Source organism: Aedes aegypti, chromosome 3 (genome assembly GCF_002204515.2).
Source record: "Aedes aegypti strain LVP_AGWG chromosome 3, AaegL5.0 Primary Assembly, whole genome shotgun sequence".
Classification (NCBI taxonomy): domain Eukaryota; kingdom Metazoa; phylum Arthropoda; class Insecta; order Diptera; family Culicidae; genus Aedes; species Aedes aegypti.
Window position 1 is genome coordinate 155,703,775 of NC_035109.1, and position 27,903 is coordinate 155,731,677.

The following is a 27,903-nucleotide window of genomic DNA, read 5'->3' on the forward strand; positions in this document are numbered from 1 at the left end:
TCTCGGTAAGGAAGCATCTAAGAAACTTTTTTTTGGTTTTGTGCACTAGCAGAAAGCCTAAAATAAGAAGAATAGGAATGTTTACCTACTATTTTTCCAGTTTAGTGCCTTTGAAATCGTGAGTAGGCCACAAGTCGACCACTGTGACGACCATCTTAGGTTTTCGAGATTTTTCACCTTAAGAAATATTTCAAGTTACTGATTGGTTAATATAAACATACAATGTGTTTTCATTTCTAGTTATTTTTATGACTAATACTTGTAATTTTGAAATCACTTTCATGTCACTTTTTGGTCACTATTTTGATCAGTTTGGTCACTTGTCATTTTTATATTGCTGTCTGACCGCTACTAGCCCTGATGTTCCCGGTGGCCATCTCAAATTTTCGGTTTTCCCCGTCTTTTTCCCGGTGGATTCAAATTCCCGTCTTTTTCCCGATTCGATGGTCATTCTGCAGTTAGTTATCAATGGCTTTTAAGGCGAGATCATAAGTTAAGCGAGATATGTTAAAACTCAAAGTTATGTCTTAGGTGCTCTGGAAATTTCATTCAAATCACAAATTATTAAGATCTAGCCTACCAAAGTTGATCATTTTGTATGGAAAATCAAAAAAGATGCAAATGTTGTATCCGATACTGTAGCTGTAGGTGGAGAACCCCCAGTACCGATCAGCACCCAATACCGGCCATCGTTGGACAATGGACAAAAACGATACATTCAAGATGCTGTAGCGTTTCATATTTGAACATAGTTATCAACACTTCTGATATTGATAGAAAACACACAACAATGATTGGAAACAATCATATTTTGAAGTTATGATATCATTTTGAAAGAAACTATAGAAAAAAAAGAACAAGGTGGGGCAAAATTTCTATCTTGAAGGAATAATCAATATTTCCAGAAGAACAACAGCATTTGAAAAGAAATATGTGAAGACAGTGAATTTTAAACATAATGGCTACAGTTTTGTTGAACAAAGTTGGGTAACAGCGTTTACTCATTTTCAGTTATGATTGCGAAAAAGTTACATGTCTTCTCGGTGAGAATCGAACTCACGGCTCACTGTTTACTAGATCAGGCACGTTACCCCTGCACCACGAAAGGACTCACGGACGCAGAAGTTAACCTGAATTCCATTTCAGCTTAATAATCACGTTGTCCTTTTTCGAGAAGCGCACCTATTGCGGAAGAATTAGATGTACATCCAAACACAACGCCTTCTATTATGCAATGCCTAGCCGAGAGCGCATTATTTATTAGGTATAAATAATAAACTACTCGCCAAAGACGTGCTGGCTATGATTTGTATAGTGCGGGTTCTCAATGGGTCGCGACGTTTTCAAACGACCGGCTACGAAACATGAGTCCGTTGCTCGATAAATACTTTTTAATTATGTTTCGTGGTTTACGGCCAACCTACCGAAAAACTAAACATTAAAACATTCGAAAAAAATGACTAGTGGAAATACCTTCAAAAAGAAACTTCAAAAAAATGGCCAAGTCATAAAAAGGAACTTGTCACCAGCCATCTACTGAACGGAAAAAATTGGCTTTGGAACTTCTTGATGAATTCTTGTAGAGATTCCTGGAAAAATCTTTGAACTATTTCTGCAATAACTTTGAAATTAAGCCCTTGAAGATTTCTTGGAAGAACTCCTGTAGGAATCTTTGTAAGATCTGCTGGAGCAACTACCCTACATTTTTTGCTGAATAAGAGTTAAAATAATCAGTCGCAAGCAAAGTTGTGGTGAATAAACAGTTTGTCTATTGATGTTACTTGGGTACAGAATTTACTACAAAAATAGTGACCTTAGAGACCATTTTGGTTGAAAAAAAATATTAATGATCTTCCGTTAAAAAAGAGACTTGCATTACAATAGACCTAGCATATAAAAAAGACACCTGCTGCCTGCCTCGTGCTACATTTTCTTATTAAATATTATTTATTTATCTTAATTTAAGTGGCTTTTCAGCCATAGCGAGTTCAGATAAGGAGTTATCAAATTGGCGATCAAATGTGAGGTTTAGTTGGGCAATTTTTGCAAATTCAAATGAAAATAAACTGTATACGTTGTACGAATTGGTACCATGGTTTAAGATAAAGAGAAAATTGTCTCATATCTGTCTTAGAGACAATGATTTCAAGAAAATTGTATCAAGATACGACTAGTGCAGTCTATGTTCAATCGAAACTTTTCAATGTCAATTTTCAAGGAAATTGATGATTATTTTGATGGTGATGTGAGGCTATTGGTAACCAAATGTGTAGCTTGTTATTACTAAACAAATGCAAGGATTTAAAAGTTATTTAACCATGCTACAATGAAGGGAAGATCATCCTCTATCTCCTAGTGGTGATAGCTTTTATCCTTGTCCATTCATTTGCTTAAAAACAACGAACTACCTACTCAGTTACCAAAGGGCGAGATCATAAATTATGCAAGAATTTATTTGAATGACCACTTTTAGGGTGAATCATTCGGCTAAAACATTTGAGTTACTGACCAGTCTAATACGAGACACACACAAATAAATATGAAATCAGTGCGACATATCGCACAACAAAACATTTGCGTAATACATGTTTTGTTCAGCTTCAGCTTAACATTAAACTACCAACACATTTGCGAAAGCTTATTACTTATTTTCATAATGTTCATAATCGTTTACAGTAAAAAATTTGACTAAAATTCAAGCGAATGAGTGAATAAGCATTGAAGCACTGTTCACATTTACCCACGATAATAAAATATAACAAATATGAGAGTACCGTCGAAGGCAATGCAACATGTGGGAGTAACAAAAAGTCGTCACAACATCGACGACTCGTAATCATTCACTGATGTTCTTACGTCCGAAACAGGCACCGAACCGTGACGAGAAACTTCTAACACTTTTCATTACCGCCGGAAATCCACTAATTCGTAAAGTTTGTCATCGTTTGTGCGAAATTAAAGAACACAGCCGTAAAAACATAACCGCGTCGTGCGAGTCAAAGAAACGAACTGGAAGATCAACTTTTTGTTGCTGTCAGACTGTCACTGAATTTTTTGCTGCATGGTAGTGTGCGTGTTGCAACAAAGAAATATCATTTGACGAGTAAGCTCTACATTTGGCACACACTAAAAACATTCCACTCAGGCTGGGTTCTGGACAAACATTGGAAAAGGGCTCCACAAAAACGGTAAACAATAATTGCTCTTCATGATTCTTTACAAATCTTTTTCCAATGTTGGCGATTGCTAACGATTCAAAACGAATCAATATCGATCGCCGACTGGTTGGTCGGGAAGTCGCTTTTGAGCATACAATGCAATTGCAATTTTGGCAAAAAGTCGAAAATATCATGTTGCCAAAATTTCTTACGCATCATACAATTTATATTTTATCATTTTCACACAAAAAATCTTACCATGTGGGAGGGGGTTTGAAAAATCTCGAAATTCAACCAAACCGCATACGCACGCAACGGTTGTTGTACTTTTTGCGATCCATTTTGTAGTTACATTCGGCTGATTCCGCCATCAGCCGAAATTATTCTCCCGCTGCTACAGTGGCCCAATTTCATATTCGTACAGGACACTGGCGCCACATCAAGTAACAACTTATAAGCGAACAAATATGAAACTTAGGTAAAATTACAAGAAATACCCAGGGGGTGGGAAACTCGGCTCAGTGTGCCCGGCACACTTTCCGCACATTTTTGGGCACACCTGTGTACACCCTTCAGAAACTTCAGAAATCAACGATTATCGACTCTGGCATCCCTGCTTGGCATGTCAGATTATCAGCTGCTCATGTTTTCATCTGGTTTTAGGAAAAAAAAAAACGAACAAAACCGATTTTCAGATTTGCATCTGAATGCTGTCGAAATGCATTCAATATGGCTATATTAAGCGTATGTGTGCGCCGTCTAGGCGTTATCGGAAGTATAACTAAAGGATTATAAATACCAAAAGAATTATATAAAAATCAACATGTTATTTCAAAATTTTCAATTTATTCAATAACCAAGACAAGTTCTTCGGTAGTGGCTTCTTCGGTTCACTTCCGCCATTGATATTCCGGAACACAATACGGTGTGCAGGTAAAAAAAAACCGCATCCTGAAATTCCGGTCGATGAGCTTCTCGATTGTGCAGATTGATGGTTCCAGGGACGATGAATGCTGATCTGAAAACCGAGTGAAAACAGCTTCATTTGATTATTGTCTATCCTTAAACCAAACAAACAATTTAACTAACCTCTTCAGCATGACCGTTGTTTTCAGCATATCATAGATGCTAGACACGATGGTCATTTCAATGCGGATTGGAATAATTCCAGTCTTCTCACGAACTTGTTATCTATGGCCCAAAATATTCCTCAATCGCGAAACACTTCGACGAGTCGAAAATATTTTCATATGCAAAACGTTTGCAAGGATCCCGAAAACCCAAAACAAATTATACGGTTGCCAGACCCAGCGAAAAATTTACAACCAGAAAGTCAAAACGTCAGCACACTTCGGCACATTTCGGCACACCGGGAACAAAATGAATGGATCATTGAAGGTAGTTTTTTTCAGTGCTCACCGCATCAAAACAAAGGCGCCACTGTATATGGGATTTAACATTGTGACAACATTGCTGTTCTGTCAAACACACAAGGCTACGGTGGCGCTATCTATGCTTTCCATAGCGGCCGTTTTAGTTATTTTAATGATCCATTGAGCTGAGTTTCCCACCCCCTAGAAATACCAAGTTTTCAATGATTTTTGCTATAAAATTAAAAAATTCTAAAAATAGTGTTCATTTTTGTTGTAGGATTCAATCTACAAAATATATTCGTGAGCATTGAAAGAGTTTTGGTTAAAATATATTCAGTTTACAAAAATCAGAAAAAGTTTTTATCCCCCTTGAGTTTAGAAAATTGTTATGTCATAACATCAAAACTCTTCTGAAATATTATTTTCAAACAATGTAAACCAAATTTTCGTTCTAAGCAACAGTAAAAGGTTAATTTTAAACTTGTCTGTAGAAAGAATTTTAACTAAGAACTTCGTTTTACAACAAGGTACCCTACACTATGCTGTACATACCTTCACATAATTGATGTTATCTCAATATTCAATTATTTTTGTATTCATCTTCAAATTATACTCAAAATAGGACCCTACTCTGCCCCTTATTTTATATTTAAAATACTAAATATTCCGAGTGTGCGGAGAGCATTTATATTCTTTTTATTAGAATATAACCTGTTGTTTTCATCATTTCAAATAACGCATGTTTGCGGTTACGGCAATAACACTGCGGAACACGTTTTTGTCTCAAGCACCAAAATGTCGCTATTCACTCAGTTAAGGATTGCTGGAACCATTGCCGTTTTCAAAAATATCATAGCACGTCAGTTTTTGAGATATTGATTGTTTAAAATTGAGCTCTCGCCGAGCGGTGGTACGAACACATGCGCAAATTTGCTGGTTGAAAATACTGCCGTTTGATTTTGCTGGGAACAGCTGATCTTTGTTTATATTTTCCACCAGCACTCTTTAAGTAGTGTTGGTGACATGTAACGTGTATGTACACGAGCGCAGAAACCACTATGCAAAATTAGACTATTTCAGCCAACTTGCATGCAAGTTTTTCAGCTTGTATGGCAATTTAATTGCTTAATTTGCCATAGAATTCTAACTTCATGTGTAAAACAACACTTATCAACTAGGTTCATGATATTTTCGATGGTAAAAAGTTATTTTTTGGTGTTTTAGAAAAGTATTGTATTGTGCTATATAAGTGAAACAATGAATTTTGTATGGAGACTGCAAGCATGTCGAAAAAATCGATTTAATTTAAATTTTATCTAGCAAGTTCAACTAAATTATATCGAAATCGAAAGTTTAAGTCCTATGCAAAAATGATGAAATCAGTATTTTATACACCTTTGGCGACCTGAAGCTAAAAATTGTGACGTGCTGGAATATTTCTAAAAACGCGACCCAAAATCTACTAGAGACACATAATTTGATTCTTGAGACACGCAAAAATGCCATTTTTGTTGCGCTGTGTAATATTTATTCTCTCAATCTCTATGATAATGTTTAGAAGTAAAATATGAAATAAAAATAATAATTGCGCAATTTATATAGGAACATTAACTATGGATTATGTACATCCCCTTTAAAGCCAAACTTAAGGTGACACAGTGTGGAATTAACTTCTGAGATTGCACTCAAACTTCAAAGGCACAAATCTCGCTAAGGAAGCATCCAACAACAGTGCACTTTTTATTTTGGCTTTGTGCACAAACAGAAAGTTTAAAATTAAAAGATCAGAACCGTTTGCCAACTATTTCTCCAGTTTAGTGCCTTTGAAAACGTGAGTAGGGGCACAAGTCAGCCATTGTGCCGGCCATCTTTGGATTCCGAGATGTTTCACCTTAAATAATTGACTAAATGTTTTGGTGTTATATTGTTTACTAGTGGTCCCGGCAAACTTCGTCTTGCCATCAAGTAGGCTGTTGAAAAACACTATTGATCGTCCCATACAAAATGACAGTTCCGTTCACACTTGTTTTTCCGACTTTCCCGGTGAATATCCTGGGATTTTTATACACACAAACACGTCGGAACACTTGACGAACAAAACGGAAAAATAATCATTCAAATCAGTTGACCCGTTCTGAAGCCATTTCGTGACATACAAACACCACTCCATTTTTATTTATATAGATAGATTGATGTTATATTAACCAAGATCGTGAAGTATGAGATACCGATATCCACTCGTAAGTACTCTAAAACTGATTATAAGTTTTTAAAACTCGTTCAGTATTCGTAGTAATCATTGTTATAGAAGTGAACTTGAAAAAAATACGTTATTGTTCGACTTAATAGATTGTTTTTAGCAAAAAACATTGGAAAAGTGGTATTTTTCTTAAATTTACTTAAGTTTATATTTTTTCCAAATGCACTCTACTACATCTGAACAACGTAATGAATATATTGAGCAATCATCTAGCGAATAAAAAATCAGTTTTGGATGTTGTATGTTTGATTTTTGTTAGGTGTACGAATATGGGATAGGCACAATTTTAGACACAAATTCAATACTTTTCCATTATTCCAAAGATTTTAGCGAATAAATAGAGTTTGTGATTGCCGAACAATAGATGACACCCACGACCTTCGTAATTGATAAAGTATATCGAAGTCTGTAAATCATTGAATAGTACGAAAATGAGGTTGAGTCACTGTACTTGTAAATGTTAATAACAAAAAATAGTAGTTTTCTTTTTCTGGGATTCTCTGAAAATTCCTGCAGGAGTTCATCCAAAGATTTCTCCAGGAGTTCCATCAGGGTTTTCCCCAAGAGTTTTTTCAGAGATCCTGAAAAAGTTCCTTCGACGATTCTCAAGAACTACAGGAAAATCTGTAGAGTTTTCCCCAGAGATTCTAACAGGAGTTTATTTAATGGGAGTCCTCCAGGAGTTCTAGGGATTTCTGCAGGAGTTGCTCCAGGAATTCCTTCAAGAGTTTGTTCCTTCTAGGATTCCACCTAGACTTCACCCAAAGATTAATTTGAGAGTTTCTTCATACTCTGGAAGTTACTTTAAAGATTTCTTCAGGAGTTCTTCCAGGAATTTTCTGAGGAGTTCATCTAAGGATTCCTCCAGGAGTTCATTCAATAATTCCTTCAAAAACCCTTCTAGGTATCCAGCAGGAATTCTATCAGGTATTGTACCCTGAAGTTCTTTTAGAGATCCCTCCAGGACTTCATCCAAGGATTCATTTGAGAATTTCTCCAAGGATTTCTCCGAGGCTCTGGGAGTTACTCTAGGGATTCTTCCAAAACCCAAGCAACGAAAAGTTATGATAAAAGATAATGTTTTCGATTTAACTTTTTAAGTTATTAATCTGAACTTTTGATTGCTCGTGGAGTTTTTCCACGGATAAATTCAAAGATTTCTTCAGGATTTCATCCAGGGATTTCTCGAAAAGTTCTTTCAGGGATGCCTCTAGGAGTTCCTCTAGGAATTACTCAAGGAGTTCCTCAGTTTATTCAGGAGTGTATCTATGGATTTCTTTAGGAGTTCTCCCAGAGAGCTCCTCTAGAAACTACTCAAGGAGTTCCTCCATTACTTCAGGAGTTCATCCTGGTATTCCTCCAGGGGCTCTAAGGGGCTTCAAAGAGTTTCTCAAGAGATTCCTCCACGAGTGCCTTCAAGACTCAGGGAGTATCTCTATGAATTCCTTCAGAGATTCCTGGAGTTCTTCTGGGGTTCCTATGGAATTCCTCAAGATGAACTTTCTGGGAGTTCTCAGGGATTTCTTCAAGTTTCCAGCAGTTTCTTCAGGGATTCCTTTTGGAGTTTTTCATGGGATTCCTCCAAATTTTCTCGGGATTTCTTCAAGTTTCCAGCAGTTTCTTCAGGGATTCCTCCTGGAGTTTTTCATGAGATTACTCCAAAGATTCCTCAAAAAGAATTTTAAGGGATTTCTCATGAGTTTTTCTAGGGATACATGCAAGACCTTCTTCAGGAATTTTTCAAGAGGTCCCTCCAGGGATCCTTGCAGAAGTTTCTTCGGGAATACTACCAGGAGTTCTTTCAGGAATGTTTTTGAAAGATTTTTCAGATACTCCTCCACTACTCCAGGAGACTTTTTCAGATATTCCTCCTGATAGAACGATTTAATGTGGCGTTCCTTCTGAGATTCCTCAAGGATAACTTTCAGAGATTCCTCAGTTGTCTCTAGGGACTCCTCCAGGTGTTCCTTCAGAGATTCCTCCAGAAGTTCCATCAGAGATTCCTCCAGACTTCCAGGGGTTTCTTCGGAAATTGCTCCAGAAGCACCTCAAGGGGTTCCTTCAGAAATCCAGAGATGTATGTAGAAATTCATTTGAGGAGTCTCACGAGTTTTTTTTTTCAGGGATTCCTTCAGGAGTTGCTGTCGAGATTTCTCCAGAAATTCATGAAGGAGTTTCTCCAGCGAATCCTCCAGGGATACTTCCGTAAGTTTATTCATGAACTCCTGCACGATTTCCTTCAGGGATTTTTTTTCAGCGATGAACTACAAGTATCAGCTGATTTCTTGTGGGGTTCTTCCAGAGATTCCTCAAGATGAATTTTTAGATATTTATCAGGAGTACCTTCAAGAATTCCTCCAAGAGTTCATTCCGGGATCCTGTAAGAGTTCTTTCAGGAATTCCTGTAAGCGTTTCTTCAGGGATTCCTCCTGGAGTTTTTCCTGGAATATCTCCTGGTTTCACTCCAGAGATTCCAGAACTTTCAGAGATTTCTCATGAATTCTTTTAGGGATACCTACAGGATTTCCTTTAGGAATTTCTCCAGAAGTCCTTTCAGGGATCGTGCAGGAGTTTCATCGGGGATTTTTCCAGGGTTTTCTTTAAGAGTTTTTTAGGGACTCGTCCAGGACTGCAGGAGTCTTTTACAGAAATTCCTTCTGAAGCTCTTTAGAAGACTAAATCTGGCGTTCCTCCTGAGATTTCCCAAGGAAAATATTAAGGGATTCCTCAAAATTCTCTAGGGACTTCTTCAAAAGTTCCTTCAGGGATTTCTCCAGAACTTTAGATCAGTCATTTTATGTTAACAAAAATGAACATCGCGTTCATTTCTCCTGGAAAGAGAGAAGCGATACGAGCACGGCAACGGTATGGCAGACAAGTGTGACGTTCCATTTCGCTTTATTCCGTTCCATGAGCTAAAATTTAGCTAAAATTTAATTACGTTTGAGCCATGTTTAATATGAACGATGAATAGATTAGCGGGGTGCAAATTGAAAAGTTTAAAGATAAAAGTCAAACCACTGGGGTACCCGTTACACTACTATTGAGGAAATATTTGTTCTAGTATGGATTAACTCATATTTCAAATTTAATCTGGTTAGAAGGATACAGACCATCCTTAACAAGCTTCTTAAGTTCGAAAATGCCTATCTAGTTGAAATTTTGGTAACTAGCATCACGATTTTTCTTTCAAATAACTACAAACGCAACCAAAAATACATTCTTAGACTTTATTTCAAATTTCAACGAACCCACAGCTTCATCGCTTCTTCACTTCATCGCATCAGCACCCACCATAATTGTTTTTCTTTTTTTGTTATCTCTTAAATGTTAACATATTTTGTTGCTTACTTATTAACGTTTGATACGGTTGACCCACCAATTAGTTGGCGCGCACTACACGACGAAAGGGGGTGGTATTGTTACGTTGGTCATCATATTTAGATTCCCCTGCTGGACGAAAGGGGTCCACCATGTAGTGCCGTTCTGGGCTTTGAAAGAGTGTAAAACCTTCTTATGCGTGTAATCAATGAACTAAATTGGAATCACAATGTTTGTTAAAAGATTTATTTACTTTACTAAAATGTTAGAAATCATTAGAAACTTATGGTTTGAATAATCTGTTTTCTTAAAGTAGGTAAAAGCACTTCGCTAAGGAATTCCATCCTGTTAGTGGGTGGCGTAACTGAATCATTCTTGTTCAGGTGTGGGTTTTCAAATTACTATGATTTAAGGTGTAGGTTGTTTTTACGAGTATATAGAGTGTAGAGGCGCGAGCAGTGTATAAAATATGCAAATATTTGATTTCACGCTGCTTTCTGTTGGTTTTTGCTTTCTTATAAAGAAAATTCACACTATTATCGTTTGGGAAAGATCAGCAATTGATTCGCAGATCGGCACGCAAAAAAGAGGTTTTTGCATGGTTTTGTGATGGCTTTATAAAATTTTTGGGCCAGCGTGGAATCGGTATATGTGATTCGCGAATAAAAAAAACGGATACGGTGGATCAGTGGGTTACTTTGCAATTTTCGTAGGGTTTAAAGACCCTTGATGCAAATCATGATAATTTCAAGTGTATGCTCGCTGGTAGTGTGCAGTTAACGATCCCTATGGATTGCTATCTGATATTATATGGAAATGTAAGTTCCTCTCAGATGAAAAAAGGACGTAAGATCTATATTTTAGACTTTTCAGTGTACAATCCTTAAAATGTAGAACTGTTTTTAGTATATATATTAATTCCCTAAAATCCGCGGCGTACTCTCACGCTGTCTTTATTTATGATCGTAATTTAAACAGTTCGAACCATTTACAGTTTTCCATGTTTAACGGTTCGAGGTTGTTGTATAGACGATATATTATCGATAAAAGATATTCTTACACATCTAATTTCTTGAAAAAAAAAAAATCATTTCGAATATTCAATAATATACGACTTGTTTCTTGATTATTAAATATCCATTTCATAAAATTTATGTGCAACACAGGTTGTTCAACTTTTTGAATGAACGTGAATGTTGATGGAGTATGAATAACCTTGCGAATAGAGAACATTTTTCTCAAAAGTATCTTGTGGGATTCTCACAATAGAGTGTCCGTTACAAGTTCTCTACAAATCCGCAGTTCGGTTTTATAAAGTTTTTACATTACTTCAATAGATTTTGAAACATATTATAACAATGTTAAGTGCTGCGAGCAGCACTCGGCGATAAATTAGGAAACAGCATCTGACAAGTGCATAAAGAGTTGGATATTGTCAAGCTATAAAAACGGCAGACTACATTGGTCAGTACACGTTGCCCGTATACCGCAGAAAGGACAAGCAACGGAATAGTATTTCGCCGTTCGCAGTTCAGAAGGATTTGATGGCACTTATCGTTCAAAGCGTCTGAAAGCGATTGACCGACATCAGTGGAGAAGAACCATCCATTCGGTGTAGACTCAACACAGCACTCTTTAGCCCATGGAGTATGTAAATCGTTTCTCAATCGAAGTTATGTTAGTTCAAGTTAAAACCAAATTGCATAGTGTTAAGTTCAAGCAAAGATGCATCTTTTGAAGATTTAGAAAGACTTTAAGTTATTAGTAGAAGTTTTAATTTTTGAAGAATTCATTGGGCGGCTCTAAAAAGATTTCGCCATAAATCTTAAACCAACGTGAACAGTGGAGATCTCGCCAAGGGCGTAAAATCATTTGATAAAGATAATTATAATAATGGTCGTCATGAATGATATTTAGAACAATATTTATGCATGATTCGATGCAAAAAACTTACTGACGGTTGGGACCGCCATTATTAAGCAGTTCAAAAGTTCATCTATCAGCAATTTTAAGCTGAATTCATTCAAAAAACGAATAAAAATGTTCCATTGGTTATTCATACCTGATGTATAAGTTCTTTTACAGCGTAACGTTCTCGCCTAAGTTACATTCACCACAATGATAATTACACATTAGTTCACTTTCTTCTGCTTAGCTTTATGAAGTGTTTATTTTAGATGTCATATTACAATATTTATAAGTAAGAAGTTTGTAAACGATTTCATGTTCAATCTTAACAGTAGTAAAAAGATCACTTATATCAAATATAATGAGTTTGCTATTGTATAGTTTTATAATGTGCTTCACTGAAAAAAAGTTCGCGAAAACTTGCGTTTAACTCCGTTTTGACCCCATTTCAATGTGCACGTAGTGTTGTATATGCAACTTGATGTTCATATATCGCAAAATTTATGGGCTTACCACGCGCGGCTAAAATATATTGCTCAGTCCAGCTCAGACTCGGTCGTCGAGACTGAGATCAAAGAAGACGGCTGCTGCTGCTGCTGGACTTGTTCCTCTTCTTCTTCTATCGCAACAGCTTCTGCCGCTGGGTCCGCCGGTAGTTAGCTCGAGTGCCCATTTCCGGTCGCAAGTTCCGCACAATTTTTCGCAAGAATTTTCTGAAGTTTAATACTGCTATCGTTTGTATTGTTTGTACCATTGGTTTTCCCATCATCTTCACTATCCTCGTCATCGATAGCAAGCTTCTTCAGCCCTAAGCACTCAGATCCTGCTAGAATTTGCGACACTTCCTTGTCGCTTGTGGAGACACTTTTGGACTTTTCCAAATTGTACTCATTCACCTGGGCCGTCTGGATGGGCTTGAACGTGTGCTCGTTTCCGCCATTTTGACTGCTGAGATTGTCCGGCGAAGACGATGTCGACGACGAACTGGCTCTGCAACCAATGCCGTTACGCAGCGAAGTCTGCAACAGGTTGTCAATGTTCGGGTTACTCTGCTGCACAAAGGTAGTCCACTCGTTCGAAGTCGCATCCAGGTACTCGATGGTGTTCAGGAAGGTTTTGCCAGAAAAGCCACCGATCGCATACAAACGGTTTTGCACCACGGCCACTGAAACATTGGATCGCGGTGAGGTTAGATTCGGTCCCGCAACCCAACACTTGTTGACCTCGTCGTAGCATTCGGTACTGTTCAGCGAGTGGGAACCGTCACTGCCTCCGACGGCATACAGTTTGCCGTTGAACTCTGCCAAGCCGCATCCGCGTCTGAAAAAATTAAAATCATGTAATGAATGGAAGTCACAATGAGCCGTAGAATAGATGTTCCTTTCCCAAAAACTCACCTCGGTGTCAATAGCGACGGCGCGTAGGTCCACTGGTCGCTAGCCAGGTCATACCGTTCAACCGATCCCAAGCAGTTCCATGCATCGCTACCGCCAGCAACCCAAAGCGATCCGCGATACGAAGCGACTCCTGCCTGGTAGCGACCTGTGTTGAGCGGTGCAATCGAGTACCATTTGTTCTCCTCCGGCTTCAGCACGTCACACTGCCGAATACCGCTCTGTCCGTTCCAGCCACCAACGCAGTAGATGTTACCATCCAAAGCGCATACACCGGCACTGCTTCGCGCCAGCGGTAGCCGACAAACCTTGATCCACTTCTTGTCGATCTTGGACAGGCATTCAACTGTGTCCAGCTCAGTTGTTCCTAAAAAAGATAAAACATCATTTATTCCACTAACTACCCTAAATATGCGACTTTTACGAACCGTTACAGCCTCCCACAGCATACACCGCACCGTCGATAACTGCAATCTGCACTCGTCCTCGGGCTTCACCCATATTATTCTCCTGGGTCCAGCTGTTCGTATCTGGACAGTAGGATTCCACGGAGCGCAAGCACTCCGCACGATCATATCCTCCGCAGACGAAGAGTTTGCCTTCCAACTCGGCAACGCCCAAACCGCACTTCGGGCCGGACATCGTGGCCACCTCGCAGAACAGTTCCGGTTTGACGGATTCATCCAAATCCTCTTCCTTGCTGACACTGGAACTGATCGTATCCGGTGTGTTGATAGGGGAAGGCGTAGTCGGTGCGTTCAGACGCAACTGAATGGACAGACGCGTAAGGTTTCCGTCCAAGGTAATCAAAGAGATGAACGTATGGTCAGCCAGCTTGGACGTGGCGATTAAGGTCCATTCGCAGTCCTTGCTTGTGTCTTCATCGCACTCTCCAATGTCCATATTGTAGAGAATGACTCGCGGCCTTCCCGCAGTTTTCAATCCCTTGCGATGTTTCTTATTGCTGGGACACTTCAGGACCAAACGCTTGTAGTCTTGAACCAGATCGCTCTCGGACTCCTGACCAGGCGGCAGATCAGAGCAATCCTGAAGCGAGTTGTCCAAGGCCAAGTACAGCATGTGGGAGCGCTCCATCAGGTTCGGAACCTGTCAGGTATTTAGTGGAGATTTCGGTTTTTCTAATCAAATCAAGTAAATCTTACCGTATTGCCCTCTTCGGTCATTTGACGACGGATCCAGTCGACTACCAACCGGCTCAGCGACGTCTCCGTGACCAACGACATTTCCAGCTTCGTCTGGTACAGCACCTCAATGAGGATGCATGGAAGCTGAAGGAAGCTCGGTTGCAGCGCAATCTCCGTAAAGTTCTTCGCAATATAGGCATCGACCTCCTGCACGAAGGACTTGTTACGATTGATGCCCGGTAGGGAGCGAGTGTCGATGCACGTTTCCGGCTCCAAGTCATTGACCATGTAGCGCGCGCATTCCTTGACCACCGTGTCAATCTTCAGCTGCCAGGCTGCCAGATACACATCGCGTATCTAGAAAATTTTTATCGGTAACTGTTCCAGTTCGGAACACATACACACAACAAGATAGGAGATACTGGCGCCGAGTGTCTATTGAAAAGGACGCCCTCAGTTCTCACTCGTCCTATTTACTCAAAACTCACCATGTCGTTGGGCAACTCCAGCGAGCCGGTATAAGCGTACTCAACCAGACACTTGAGCCCCTGGGTGGTGATATGGCCGTTCAGTCGGTAGCACGGAATCTTTCCCGTCTCGTTGGTCGAAACGTTTAGGTTTCCCTGAAATGGACAAGGGCGGCGGAGAAGAGAAAAGAAAAATAGCTCATGAACATTAGACGGACAGGGTCGGCACAACAACGGGCGAACGCGTTGTTTCGCATTGCTTGAGAGACGAACCAATAAGCCAGGATCTGAAATCCTAAGAGAGTAAAGCGCAAAAACATTAATTCGGGGGGCCAGTTAGGGAACGATACTTACGACATCCGAGCTGAACAGTTCCATCAGGTGAGGAGAGACACAGGCCAGCACGTTCCGATGGGCGTGGATTTCCGTACTGCCGACCTGCGGAAGAGAGGGATGAAGATATAGATATTGAGAATATTTTCCGGTAATTGAGGCCACTGTTGCTGTAAAGAAAATTTATATCTGAAATATTCAGCGATAAGCGTATGTATCTTGATGTATCCTCTGAGATGATCAAACTTGAATACTGGAGTTTATAGGCTACAGAGAACGCAAAATTTAAAGGCAATCGTAGAAAAAACTACGTAAGTGTTAGGAATGATACGAATATGAGAAACCATAAATGCTATCTGAGTACCACTTGCGCATGACGGCTCTTGGTAGTGATAACTTCCAATGATATCAAGCGAGACCTTCTATAGACCAACTATATTGCAAATACTTTGGACATCCCATCGCAAACACCTCTTCATTCAAGTACCATATCTACTCCAAAGCAGCGGCGACTGTCTGATCAGCATATAAACGTCTACGAACGATAAACCACCTGACATGAACAATGTCCTCTACGAAAGCCTCGATAAGATCTACGGAGAGCGCCAACAGGTTAATGAAATGGGAGGAGAGGTTGGCTATTTGTCTGCACCGATTATTAGCCAGGATCTGGGATACAGAACAGCTACCGAAGAAGTGGAAGGAGGGAATAATATACCCAATATACAACAAGGGTGACAAGTAAGAATCTACCTATAAAGTGCTTTCCCAGATCATCGCCGTCTAGCAAGCAGATTTATGAGAAGTTATCAAGCCGGTTTCGTGGACGGGCGATTGACAACCGACCAAATCATTATGTTGCGGCACATCCTTCAAAACGTGTCGCGAATATCAAGTTCCAACGCACCACCTATTCATCGATTTCAAAGCGGCCTATAGTGCCATCGACCGCGAAGAGCTATGGAAAATTATGGATGACAACGGTTTTTGCGGGAAACTGACTAGACTTATCAAGGTAACGATGAATAGTGTACAGCGCTATGTGAAGATATAGGGCTTCAACAAGGCAATGGTTCCTGCCTCCAGTTCAACATTGCGCTAGAAGGTGTTCTGAAACGGGTGCGCTTCAACATGCGGGCACGATCTTCAATAACTCCAGCCAGTTCATCTGTTTCGCAGACGACGGGGACATTGTCAAAAGAACGTTCCAGGAGGTTCCAGGTGGTGGCTGAGCAGTATACCAAGCTGAAACGTGAAGCAGAAAGGGTTGGATTGAAGGTTAATACATCGAAGACGAAATATCTGCTGGCTGGAGGAACCGAGCGCGATAGAGCTCGCATTGGCAGACGTGTGATGTTCGACGGAGATGAGTTCGAGGTGGTGGATGAATTTGACTAGCTCGGATCATTGGTAACGTCGGATAACAACTGCAGCAGAGAAATTCGAAGACGTATCATTGCCGGAAGTCGTGCTTACTACGGACTTCACAAGACCATGCGGTCTGGTAAACTTCAAGACGCTGATAAGACCGGTAGTCCTCTACCGGCATGAGACGTGGGCAATGCTCGAAGAGGACCTGCAAGCGCTAGGAGTTTTCGGACGACGTGTGCTTAGGCGGAGTATGTGAAAACGGCGTATGGAGGAGAAGAATGAACCACAAGCTTGCGCAACTCTACGGTGAACACAGTATCCATCAAAAGTAAAGTACGTAATGTTATAGAAGCGAGTGCCAAATTGTTATCGAATACTCTAAACGCGACAATCGTCAAGCTTTTTCCCGCAACATAATGATCACGAATACCATACGTTGAGGGAGTTGTCCACAAAGAAGAACACTCACCAAGATCATATGGTTTCTCGAATTTGGTCCAGCGTTGCAACATTTTTTTCCGATTTTCATCTGTGGCTGAAAAAAATCTTTTTATGACTCAAGACCCTCCAGAAATCTTTGGAAAAATCTGTGTCGCGCAAAATTCAAGAATTTAGTTTTTTAGGTCAAAAAGAACCTTTGCAAACGTATTATGGTTGTTCTTGACATGTCAACATTTTTCAATTTGAGTTTTTGACGTTCACTACGTCTTACGGCAATATACTGGGTGTCAATTGAAAATCTAAAATTTTGCGACCGTCACGAAATTATGACAGATTTTGAACGCTAATAACTCAGTCATTTATCGATAGATTTTCAAAATTTTTCCACCAATCGGTCGGAAATGTATACAACAATTTCCTTGAATGGAGAGAACTATTGAATATCGAAAATAAACTATTGAAAATTTGGAAAATGTCGACCCCTTTCTTACGCAACCAATCACGTGCAAGCAGTTTTCCACGCTTCTTTTGCGTTCCGCTTCGCACTATAAAAGCAGACCGATTCCTGCTTCTTCGCTCATTCTTCTTTTTGCCGTCAGACTGTGAACATGGTCGGCGAGCAAGTATCGAGTGCCTTTCGCATTCTCAGCTCAGTTTTCAATGGAACGAGAATGGAACAACAACACGCCGCCGCGACTGAAGCCGCTTGTTGAAGCGCCCATCGTCATCGTCACCGCAAACCTCATCGGGCGAGGAGGATTTCCACCAGTGCGCCGTCAGCTCCTCGCTTCCAGAGGCACAAAGCGATCAAGCGGCGGAAAATCCAGCGTCTGGATTGTGAAATCGCTCAAGATTACATAATGGACTCGCGCTTCCACAATTGGCGCTGCAGGAATCGGGGCGCAAAGGTAAGTTTGTACGAGGTGGCTGAAGAAAATCGACCAAAGCCGCTTGTTGAAGCGCACATCGTCATCAGTACCGAAAATCTCACCGGGCGAGGAGGATTGCAACCAGTGCGCCGTCAAAATGTGTCCGTGTTATGCAAATTCAACAATTCAATCGGCACTTTTCAGAGCCTACCAATGTGTTTTAAAGAGTTATTTGTGTAATATACCCTAATGTGTTTACCACATACTTGCTATAATCTCTTAATTCATCTTATAGCATCATACAATAATTGATTTATTACGAATAATTGACAATACGACAATTTGAGGATGTTTCCGAGGACGCTGCTGCAGTGCCGTCGGGATGCAATAACAGCATAATGTTAATCTTGTACATCCCTTACCTAGACATCAGTTTCATATAGCCTATTTCCCAGATAAGAAAACGAAGAATTTGAAAGGAGGAGCATCACCTGCTATTGTAAGGGTATAAAGCATCCCTCCTTCGTTGAATTCGGTTTCATTCTGTTTTCGCTTTCGAGCTGGTAAGAGCTCCTCCAAACCTGCTCAGCTCCTCGCTACCAGAGGCAAGCTGTTGATCACCAAGCGGCGGCAAGTTTGTACGAGATGGCTGAAGAAAATCGACCAAAGCCGCTTGTTGAAGCGCACATCGTCATCAGCACCGAAAATCTCACCGGGCGAGGAGGATTACAACCAGTGCGCCGTCAAAATGTGCCCGTGTTACGCAAATTCAACAATTCAATCGGCCCTTTTCAGGGCCTACAAATGTGTTTTAAAGAGTTGATTGTGTAATATTCCTTAATTTGTTCGAGATAGCTGAAGAAAATCGACCAAAGCCACCAAAATGTGTCCGTGTTACGCAAATTCAACAATTCAATCGGCCCTGTTCAGAGCCAACAAATGTGTTTTAAAGAATTATTTGTGTAATATTCCCTAATGTGTTTACCACATACTTGCTATAATCTCTTAATTCATCTCATAGTATCATACAATAATTGATTTATTACGAATAATTGACAATACGGCAATTTGAGGATGTTTCCGATGACGCTGCTGCTGTGCCGTTGAGATGCAATATATTTTCTATTTGCCAGCTTTGGTTCCCCTTCTTTCCCCACGTAATGAAAGATTTTAAATTTTGACGTTAACTACGTCTTACGGCAGTATACTGGATGTCAATTGAAAATCTATAATGTTGCGACCGTTACGATATTTAGTTTGAACTAAAGGAAGGCTGCAACTATGACAATCGACTTAAATTCAAATGCAGAAAATCATTTGGCGTTATGCGAGAATTGTTTCCAAAAAATTAAAACACTTAAGTTTAGAGAAAAACTTAACAGAGTAATGGCATTTTCGCTTTATATCTTCCAAAACCGTGTCCTAAGCTCGTGAAATATCCTAAAATCTTAAAAAATCTGTTTTATCTCTAAAATTTATAAGGGGTCATGCACAAATTACGTCACGCTCCAAAGGGGGGGAGGGGGTCAAGCCAAGCGTGACAAGCCTTATAAAAAAATTGGAAGACTCATACAAAAAACGTGACAAAGGGGGTGGGGGAGGGGGTCAAAAAAGTTGAAATTTAGCGTGACATAATTTGTGTACCATCGCTGATCGGCGATCACTGATATCTGTAGGCAAGAACAGGTTAAAATCTGTGTAACTACAGATAAATCTGTGTAAGAGCCATCACTGATTTGGTCTTGAAAACCGGAGCACAGCAAAACCCGAATAAAGATTGGACGCGGAAAAAATGCGAAACTTTGTTTTGGGTGTAACTTTTTATCGCGTGGGTAAAAATTAATGAAATTTTGGGTAATACTAGTTTAGAGTGTTATGTTTATGTGTGCGATCTGTCAAGTAATTTTCAAGATGCATTCGAAACAAAAATAGCTACGCCAGCAAATCTTGGGCGCGGTGAACGATAATCCTGGTCAGTCGCACAGATGGATCGACAAAAGGCTTGGAATCCACCATTCCACCGTGTCCCGCGTTGTGAAGATGTTCCACCAAACAAATCATCGACCTGGAGTTTTTTGTCGGTACGTCCCGCATGGAGGTTCCGGAAAAGTTCCGGAAGTGAAAGATGAACAAACTCGCGAAGAAGTACCTGTTGTGGCAGGCGAGCTGCGAGTGCTGACGGTACAGCAAGCCGTTCATTGCAACCGGCACCATAAACGGACAGAATTATCGAGCGGAATGCTTGCAGAAGCGCTTGCTGCCTTTCCCCCGCTCTCACTGTGGTCCCACGCTGTTCTGGCCGAATTTGGCTTCGTGCCATTACTCCAAGACTAATGGATTGGTACGAAGCGAAGGTTAATGTGGTCCCGAAGGAAGGGAATCCGCCAAATACACCAGAACTTCGTCCGATCGAAAAGTTTTGGGTGATAATGAAGAAGTAGTTGAAAAAAAGCGGAAAAACATTCAAAACCGATGAAGCTTTGAAGAAAAGCTTGGAGAATTTGTGTAAGAAAGATGGGCAAAGCCTCGCCCAAGATCTCATGAGCAGTGTTAAGAGAAATGTACGAGCATTCAGCTTGGGAGAGGAAATTCAATAAATAAATTATGCCCAAACATAGCTAATATATAGTTATTTAATCCCTAAAAAATTGAGAAGTATCCGATTTAAAATTAATCTTTGGTGATCATTTTTATGTGTCTTTCTTTTTTCGAGTCCAGTTTTTAAGTTTTGCACTACGTTCCAGAAGGTTATCGATGGAGGCGATTTCCCCCGATCGAAGAATGGGAACTTGTGCTACTGTCAAAGTTAGTAAATCTTTAATCCTGGATAGCTTATGAACACAAATAGTCAGCAAATTTATGGAGAAAATCATCCTTAATAAGCTGATGTATAACACAGCTAGGAGTTCTGAAAAGATTTGGTAGTGATATTGATAGGTATATGCAGTTCTAAAAATCAGGTCTACGCTGGTAGGAACGCTGAATGTGAAGAATGCGTCCTAAAGTTATAGATTTCTGGCTGGGATGTCATAGCTAACGCCTCACATTGGATGAGGGTCACTCGATCCTGGGTCCGACGCTGTAGAATGTGATGTATGAGTACGACAGGGGATTGAAGCTAAAACTTCCAAGTGACGTGGTTTGCAGATGACCACAAAACCAATGTTTTGATGCACCGCAGGCTGTACAATAGCCCTGTTAAAGCGTAAAGTAAATAAACAGTCGTTACCCTATTCACCTAAAAAGCTTACGAGAAAGCGGCAAGAGGGATCACAGCGTTGACCGTGCAAGCAGCCAACGGCTTATGGGAGCCTATGTACGAAGTTGCGTCGAAGCGGTAACTAAGTACTACTAGTAGATTTCCGAGGCGCCTGTAATCCTACACTGAAACGTCTTTGCTGAAGCCGTTGAACTGACGTCTACACATAACCAACAAGCAGCATATTACTGGTTCTTTAGGTCCGGGGGTTGATCCGAGTAGTAGCATTGGCAAATAGTGGGACTGACTCCGGTACTCTATCGGCTAATAATGCAGTAGACGAACGCGTAACGTTATGTTGTTGGTTTTTAAAGCTCTTCGTTGGAGTATGCTATCTTCAACGTCGGGGCCAACACCGAGTGGTATCGATCATGACAAATTACATGTAAACCGAAATACGCACTTTAACAGGATTTGCAGGACAGATCTCAGCACCCAACCGGTCTGTATGAATAGTAAGATGGGCAGCGTAGTGGAAATAACATGTCGCAGAGCTTAACAGTCCACAAAACCCGAACTAGCTACGTCTGATGGAAGCAGCGAACTACCGTATCAGTAATCCTGAGTAGCCTTGCTACAAGTTTCTGACCTACCTCACCAGCAGAGGTTGTGCAAGACCTCTGCGCGAAGAAACTCGCAGTCGAAACGTAGATAACTTAAGCCCTCTGCTTTCCGAAGTTCAGAGGACATCAGGCTTGTGCCATAATCCAAAGAAAAGTGACGTGATACAGACTTGTTTTCCTCCTATTTCGTCATTAAAGAGGTGCACAGGAAACAGGCCGTTAAGTAAGAACCACAAAGCCTAAGCCCCATCAGCATTCAGACAGCCTTGTGAAGTGCAAAGACGTTTTGCGGCAGTGAATAACGGATTAACGGATTATGAAGACAGAAATTAGATAAGTATTATGTCTTGTCTCGCGTCGCGTTTTATGAAGAAATCTTACAATCCTCAAATTGCAAACGGAAACAAAAATTTGAAATACTGCACGCTGGTTACTTAGTGCAAATGTTCTCGAGGTAAACATACATATTACTAACATAATATTTGGTAGGTCAGCTTTTGTAAGACCACGAATATACTGGCTATATGATATGGATGTTAACCAAAGAGCAACAAAGCTTCGGAGAAGGTAATGAAATATTGCCCAAGATTGACGAAGATGAAGCTTTTCACTACACGAAGAAAGTAAAGTACTCAATCCACTCAACTTTCAGTATTGTATTAATAACTTAATTTTGTGGAAACGCTCTAAGGTTCGGGTTTTGAGTTGTTTGCTCTCTGAAAACAATAGAAGAAGCGAAAAAAGAGGGAATGAAGTATGATTCAAGATATATAAGTTCTCAAACATGGGTTTTTATTTTCTCCGTGTACGTTCGGCAATGGCGTGAAATACGCTGTACAATAGTTATTGTAAAGTGGCGGATAACTGCAGCATGCTTATCGTGCACTCCGCATCGGCTCTATGATTCTTAGAAGTTACCTATTTAAGCAACAAGTAAATAAATTTGATTGTTATGGAAAACTTGAATAAATACTAAATTTTTCTTATATTTTTTTTCACAATAATCATCCGATAAGGAGACGTTCAAAAATTACGTCACTCAAATTTTGGTTATATCCAACCTTCCCTTTTTCTATGTCACAGTTTGTGTATGGAGACTCCAAAAATTGAGTATGCAACGCCATCCTTTATCCCGAAAAGCGTGACGTGTTGATGGTTTTCCCTAAGTGCGAAATTTGTAACTTCAATGAAGGATTTTTAACCATTTGGAGACAATCGGTTACTGCCACCAACCTTACTAAAAAGCATAATGCATCAATCTACCTAAAAACCTGGTTATAGTACGACAGGCTTCTGTCTATCCTTCGTTTTCATCCCATGGTCCCACCTGTTCAAACAGCCGACTAAAAAACTAGTTTAAAGTCAAGCTACTCTTTTCTGCATCGAACCGGTCGAATCACGCTATAAGACGAAATTCAAGAAGGTGAACGACCAACGCTTCATGCATGCATGATACCCAAAACATCCGAGAAGCATGTGACTCATTTTGTGCATACGCTTAACAGGCTGGTGGCCAACTAACCGGACGCTCGAATGACACAACCCATGTGCGAGCCAAAAACTGATCTCATGGGATTTACAACCCTCTCCCCTCCGATCGCTGATAAAGAAGCACCTAATCCATTTCCCTCGCAATACCATAATACGGGCTACTTACCAAAAGTATTACATCGCAGAACAGCCGATGGCGACGCATGGTGCTCAAGCTTTGCAGGAAGTTGGACTTCATGCTTTCGTCGGTGAACCTGAGATAGCCGCAGCTCTCCATGGCATCATCTGAAAACAGAAAGAAGCAGAAACAAGTTGGGATTAGTTTGCTTGCTGATTGCAGAACTTTTTGGCGGTTGGGCGCTAAAAATAATCACACGCACACGCGAGCTCCGTTTTGGTTCTACTGCAACCAGCACCGCGGTTCTTAATCGTTGACTTAGGGGGTTTCAAACGTGTTGGCTCATGGAGCACTTTTCATAGTTAAATTATTGCGTGGAGCAATGGACAGTTGCTTTGAAATTTTCAACGCGTGTAAATGGATATACTAATGAAAACGAAAATCGGAATGTAAGTTTTGTTTGTAAATTACGTAGTTTTACACTGTTACTTCAATAGGGCCTAACTGACTTGAGCGATTTCTCTTCATCGATCCTCTCTTTCGCTAATAACTTCGCTAAATTAGATGAATCTGTAATCACAGACAAACAGACATAACACTCTAATTATTTTCATCGCGTAGTAGAATAGCGCCCAATTCTAATATTTAGTAGTTGGCCGACGGGCCACTCGTGGCGCTTGAATCGCTTTTGTTCGAGTTTGACGTTTGCTTACTACCGCCATCTAGTTCGCGTTTGGTCAAATGAAGTATTTTTAGGTTTGGGCGTAAATGTTCGCGTGACTATGTTTTAAATTGATAATTATTCTAGCTGTTAGGTATGTTTGTCTGTGCTGTAATATTTCTGGTTTATGTTAGAGCAACGATAAAGAGAAATTGATGAATGCAGATAAAACCTAATGAAAAAAAAATGCTGATTTATAAATTCTGATTTCATTTTAAAACACTTTATTTTTGAACAGGCAAGATATAACATTCTAAATTCTAAATCGATTCGGCATTCAAATGGATTTGGCATTCAAATGGAGTTTAATTTGGATTTTCGACAAACATTATGAAATATGAAAGCAAACAGCATATGGTTTCTGTATTGACATATTCCTAATTTTATTTTGAATTCCTGTGGAATAGGAAGTGCCTTTTAAAGATACGAGTAAACAAATTTTAGAATTGTTTCGGAGCACCAAATGCTCCGTGGAGCACGATCTGAAAACCGCTATTACTGAAACCGGCCGGCAACTGCAAGCGATGCGGAAGTTGTCGGATAAACAGACCGAAAGGCGTGTGGCCCCGGGGAACTTTCTAAAACTGGTTCTCAGCTTGGCAAGGGAAAAATGGGCCACGGGGAAACAGGTTGCCAACACCTAACGTTTATGCTGCGCTATAAAGCGATTTATTTTGGCGGTTCACCTTGAAATGCATGGTTGTTATCCTGGAAGAAGCCACGATTAGAACAATCGAGACGAATTTAAATCGAAGGAAGTCCTTGGGCCTAATCATTTTCGTTTTCATCATTTTTAGAGGGGAAATAACAAATTTGCAACTCCAAACGCCAAAGCAACGCGCAATAACGCGGATGGTAATGGGAAAACTCAACTGTTTAATCGATAGCATGGTGGGACTTTTAAATCGACTGTCACGAGCGTGACAGTGAACGATTTTGCTAGTTCTAGGAAGCAAAAAAGGTACACGTGATATTGACGTAATTTCGTTTCTTAACATAACAAATGTAGGCATAAAGTTTTAAACTGAAATTAGACAAAAGGTATATAAATTAAGACCACACCATGTGGTAACTTTTCGGTCTTCTTCTTTCAGCGTTGCATCCCAATTGAGCTTAGTGTTCTTATGAATGATTATTCAAATATGATTTTCTTCCATCATCCAAGTTATAGGTCAAGCATTGATATCGTGTTACGTAATTTATTGTGGGAGAGCAGAACAGATCATGAAACACAGACCGTTCCGTTTGAATGAATCTATTTCCGGAGAATGAATAAATCGTAAGACAAAAATTCACATTCATTCACAAATATTTTCCACTGTCGCACGGTTTCTAGTAGGTACCGTCTCCTCGTTGGATTTATTTTGTAATTGCTTGGCAGGCAGCTGTTTGATATAGTACTGGTTTCAGTCACAGATAAACAGATGAGTTTAATAATAGGTTAGAAATTTATTCAAATTTGGAGAATATTTTATTTTAAAAAGCGTGTATTTCAACATTTCACAGTATTGGATCATTTTATATGAACAAAAATAAGCTTTATAAGACGAACATAGACCGTGATTAAAATTTATACGCGTCATTGATGATTGTTGCGAATTTATCTCATACTTTCGAATTAACAAAACTCAATTGGTTTTGCACTGACATAGCTGAAAAAATATCAACATACTTTCTGTATTTAAGAGCATATAGTGATACTTTTTCGAATCGATGTAATCTCTGATGCCTATGTTTTATAACTTTGAAATTGAACAGCCAATTTTCGAGTGATTCGTTTGGTTGTCTCCAATTAAATGGTGATCTCTTGTTGGCAGTCGAAGCGACAGCTGAAAGCGTATAAATCATAACAAATCTGTGGAAGCGCGTGCCTGCTTCTGGGATGGAAAAATTCGCTTTTTGGAAACACGCCCGCAAACGACGCCAACACTTGCTGGTAATAATTATTTGAACGATTATCGCCGCTCACTGACGGGAAGTCAGTAAACTGTCTCCCCCTAGATGGTGGTTGTGGCCTAACGAGTTACAATCTATTGAGCAACGAACCTTGATCTGTAATTAATCAATCGTTATCGTTGGTGTCTTGTCCCTTGAAGAGTCGCTGATCAGGTGTATCTGTTAGTCAATATTTCCCGCTGACGATGACGGATAATAAATGGAAAACTCCTCGTTTGGTTATGTGATGGAAATGCCACCTTTTTAGTCTTCGTGTCGATATTATCTATCTCTTATAAATGTACATATCGTCTCATGTATGAGTTATTGAAACTAGTCTATTTTAAGCTAGGTATGCTGTACAGCTCAAGGAAAGAAACAATTTCTGCTCAAGAAATGGTCAAGAAATTGTCTACAGTGAGCTCCATTTGAATTGACATTTCTTCTCAACAGCGTACTGCGATCAAAGAAAAGTGCTTTTCTTGAGCATTTCTTGCAAGAAATTTTCCACGCATTGAGATAGGCGATTACTTTTCTGTTGAAGTGCATACTTCCCATTAGACAGAAAGCTTTATAAACGGTGTTATAGAAACTACAGTGAAAATATTAACCAAATCGAGCAAGCCTGTGGGGTTTGGATTTACAGTTACGCTCAAAAGTTTGACGATAATGTATGAAACAAACAAAGGTTCTTCTATCTTCTATCTTCTATCTTCTATCTTCTATCTTCTATCTTCTATCTACTATCTACTATCTACTATTTTCTATCTTCTATTTTCTATCTTCTTTCTTCTATCTTCTATCTTCTATGTAAAGGGAATGATGTTTGTATGGGCTTCCTTAGCCGAGTGGTTAGAGTCCGCGGCTACAAAGCAAAGCCATGCTCAATGTGTCTGGGTAAACGCGCAGCTATTCAGCAAGACCAAGCTGAGGGTCGTGGGTTCGAATCCCACCGGTCGAGGATCTTTCCGGGTTGAAAATTTTCTCGAGTCCAAGGGCATAGAGTATCATCGTTCCTGCCACACGAAATACAAATGCAAAAATGGTCAATTGGCAAAGGAAGCTCTCAGTTAGTAACTGTGGAAGTGCTCATAAGAACGGACGTAACGCCAGAGAGAAGAGAAGAGAAGAATAAAGAGTAAATTTTGATTTAACAGCTGCAATAAACCGATGCTATTCAATTAAGCCAAAAGCCGTTAGATTGAAATGCCGTTAATCTGAATGTCATCAGGCCGAATGCCTGGACTGGAAGGATTTTGAGGGGCGATTAGATCAACATAGGCCGAATGGCTTGAAATACTAAAAGGGTTATTAGGCCAAACCAACTAAAACCATCGCTAGGCTGAAGCGGTCTACAGTGGCACTATCGTCCATATGCAAAAAATCGGAAAATAAGTTATCTCGGTTTTCATTCTCTTTCCTTTTCATCAAAGACGAAAAAAAGACCTTCGCGTGCCTTGTTGATGCTTTAGATTTTATGGCACATGAAGTAACAGACCAAATTCTAGAATACCATGAAAAGTGCACTGCGATCTGTCAAACTTGGGTACCGTAAAACGGGGTAGCTTTGATAGTGCGAGACCCACAACATATTAAACGAAATAACGAAGTTTCTGTCAATCAGATTAGAAAAACGAATGCAAACGTAAAGAGTATTAGTATGACACTTCATGCCAAAGCTTTTTTCGTTGGAATCAAGTGTATTTGAGGATTTATATGCAAATATTATAAATTTACAAGATTTTAGAATTTTTGCAACGCTTACAAACAACCTGT

General features: G+C 40.0%; 2 protein-coding genes across 12 annotated transcripts in view; both read right to left on the reverse strand.

Moving 5' to 3' along the window:
- Window positions 1-3,032, reverse strand: part of LOC5572317 (USP6 N-terminal-like protein) — a 70,504-nt gene extending 67,472 nt beyond the window's left edge. For 5 of the 10 annotated variants that reach the window (XR_002502326.1, XR_002502325.1, XM_021853419.1 and 2 more), the window contains exon 1: window positions 2,775-3,032. The gene's annotated coding sequence lies outside the window, so the exon portion shown is untranslated. Of the gene's footprint in view, window positions 1-2,740 lie in introns of all 10 variants that reach the window. The other 5 variants (XM_021853426.1, XM_021853427.1, XM_021853423.1 and 2 more) reach the window with 3 other exon arrangements.
- Window positions 3,033-10,007: 6,975 nt separating this feature from the next.
- LOC5572323 (influenza virus NS1A-binding protein) overlaps window positions 10,008-27,903 on the reverse strand; it is a 79,378-nt gene continuing 61,482 nt past the window's right edge. For both annotated transcript variants that reach the window (XM_001653950.2, XM_021850460.1), the window contains 7 exons: window positions 23,520-23,638; window positions 15,381-15,464; window positions 15,048-15,182; window positions 14,578-14,916; window positions 13,843-14,521; window positions 13,418-13,781; window positions 10,008-13,340 (listed from right to left, as the gene is read on the reverse strand). In XM_001653950.2, coding sequence (XP_001654000.2) covers window positions 12,677-13,340; window positions 13,418-13,781; window positions 13,843-14,521; window positions 14,578-14,916; window positions 15,048-15,182; window positions 15,381-15,464; window positions 23,520-23,638 — 2,384 coding nt within the window. In that variant the 3' untranslated portion in view covers window positions 10,008-12,676. The remainder of the gene's footprint in view (window positions 13,341-13,417; window positions 13,782-13,842; window positions 14,522-14,577; window positions 14,917-15,047; window positions 15,183-15,380; window positions 15,465-23,519; window positions 23,639-27,903) is intronic.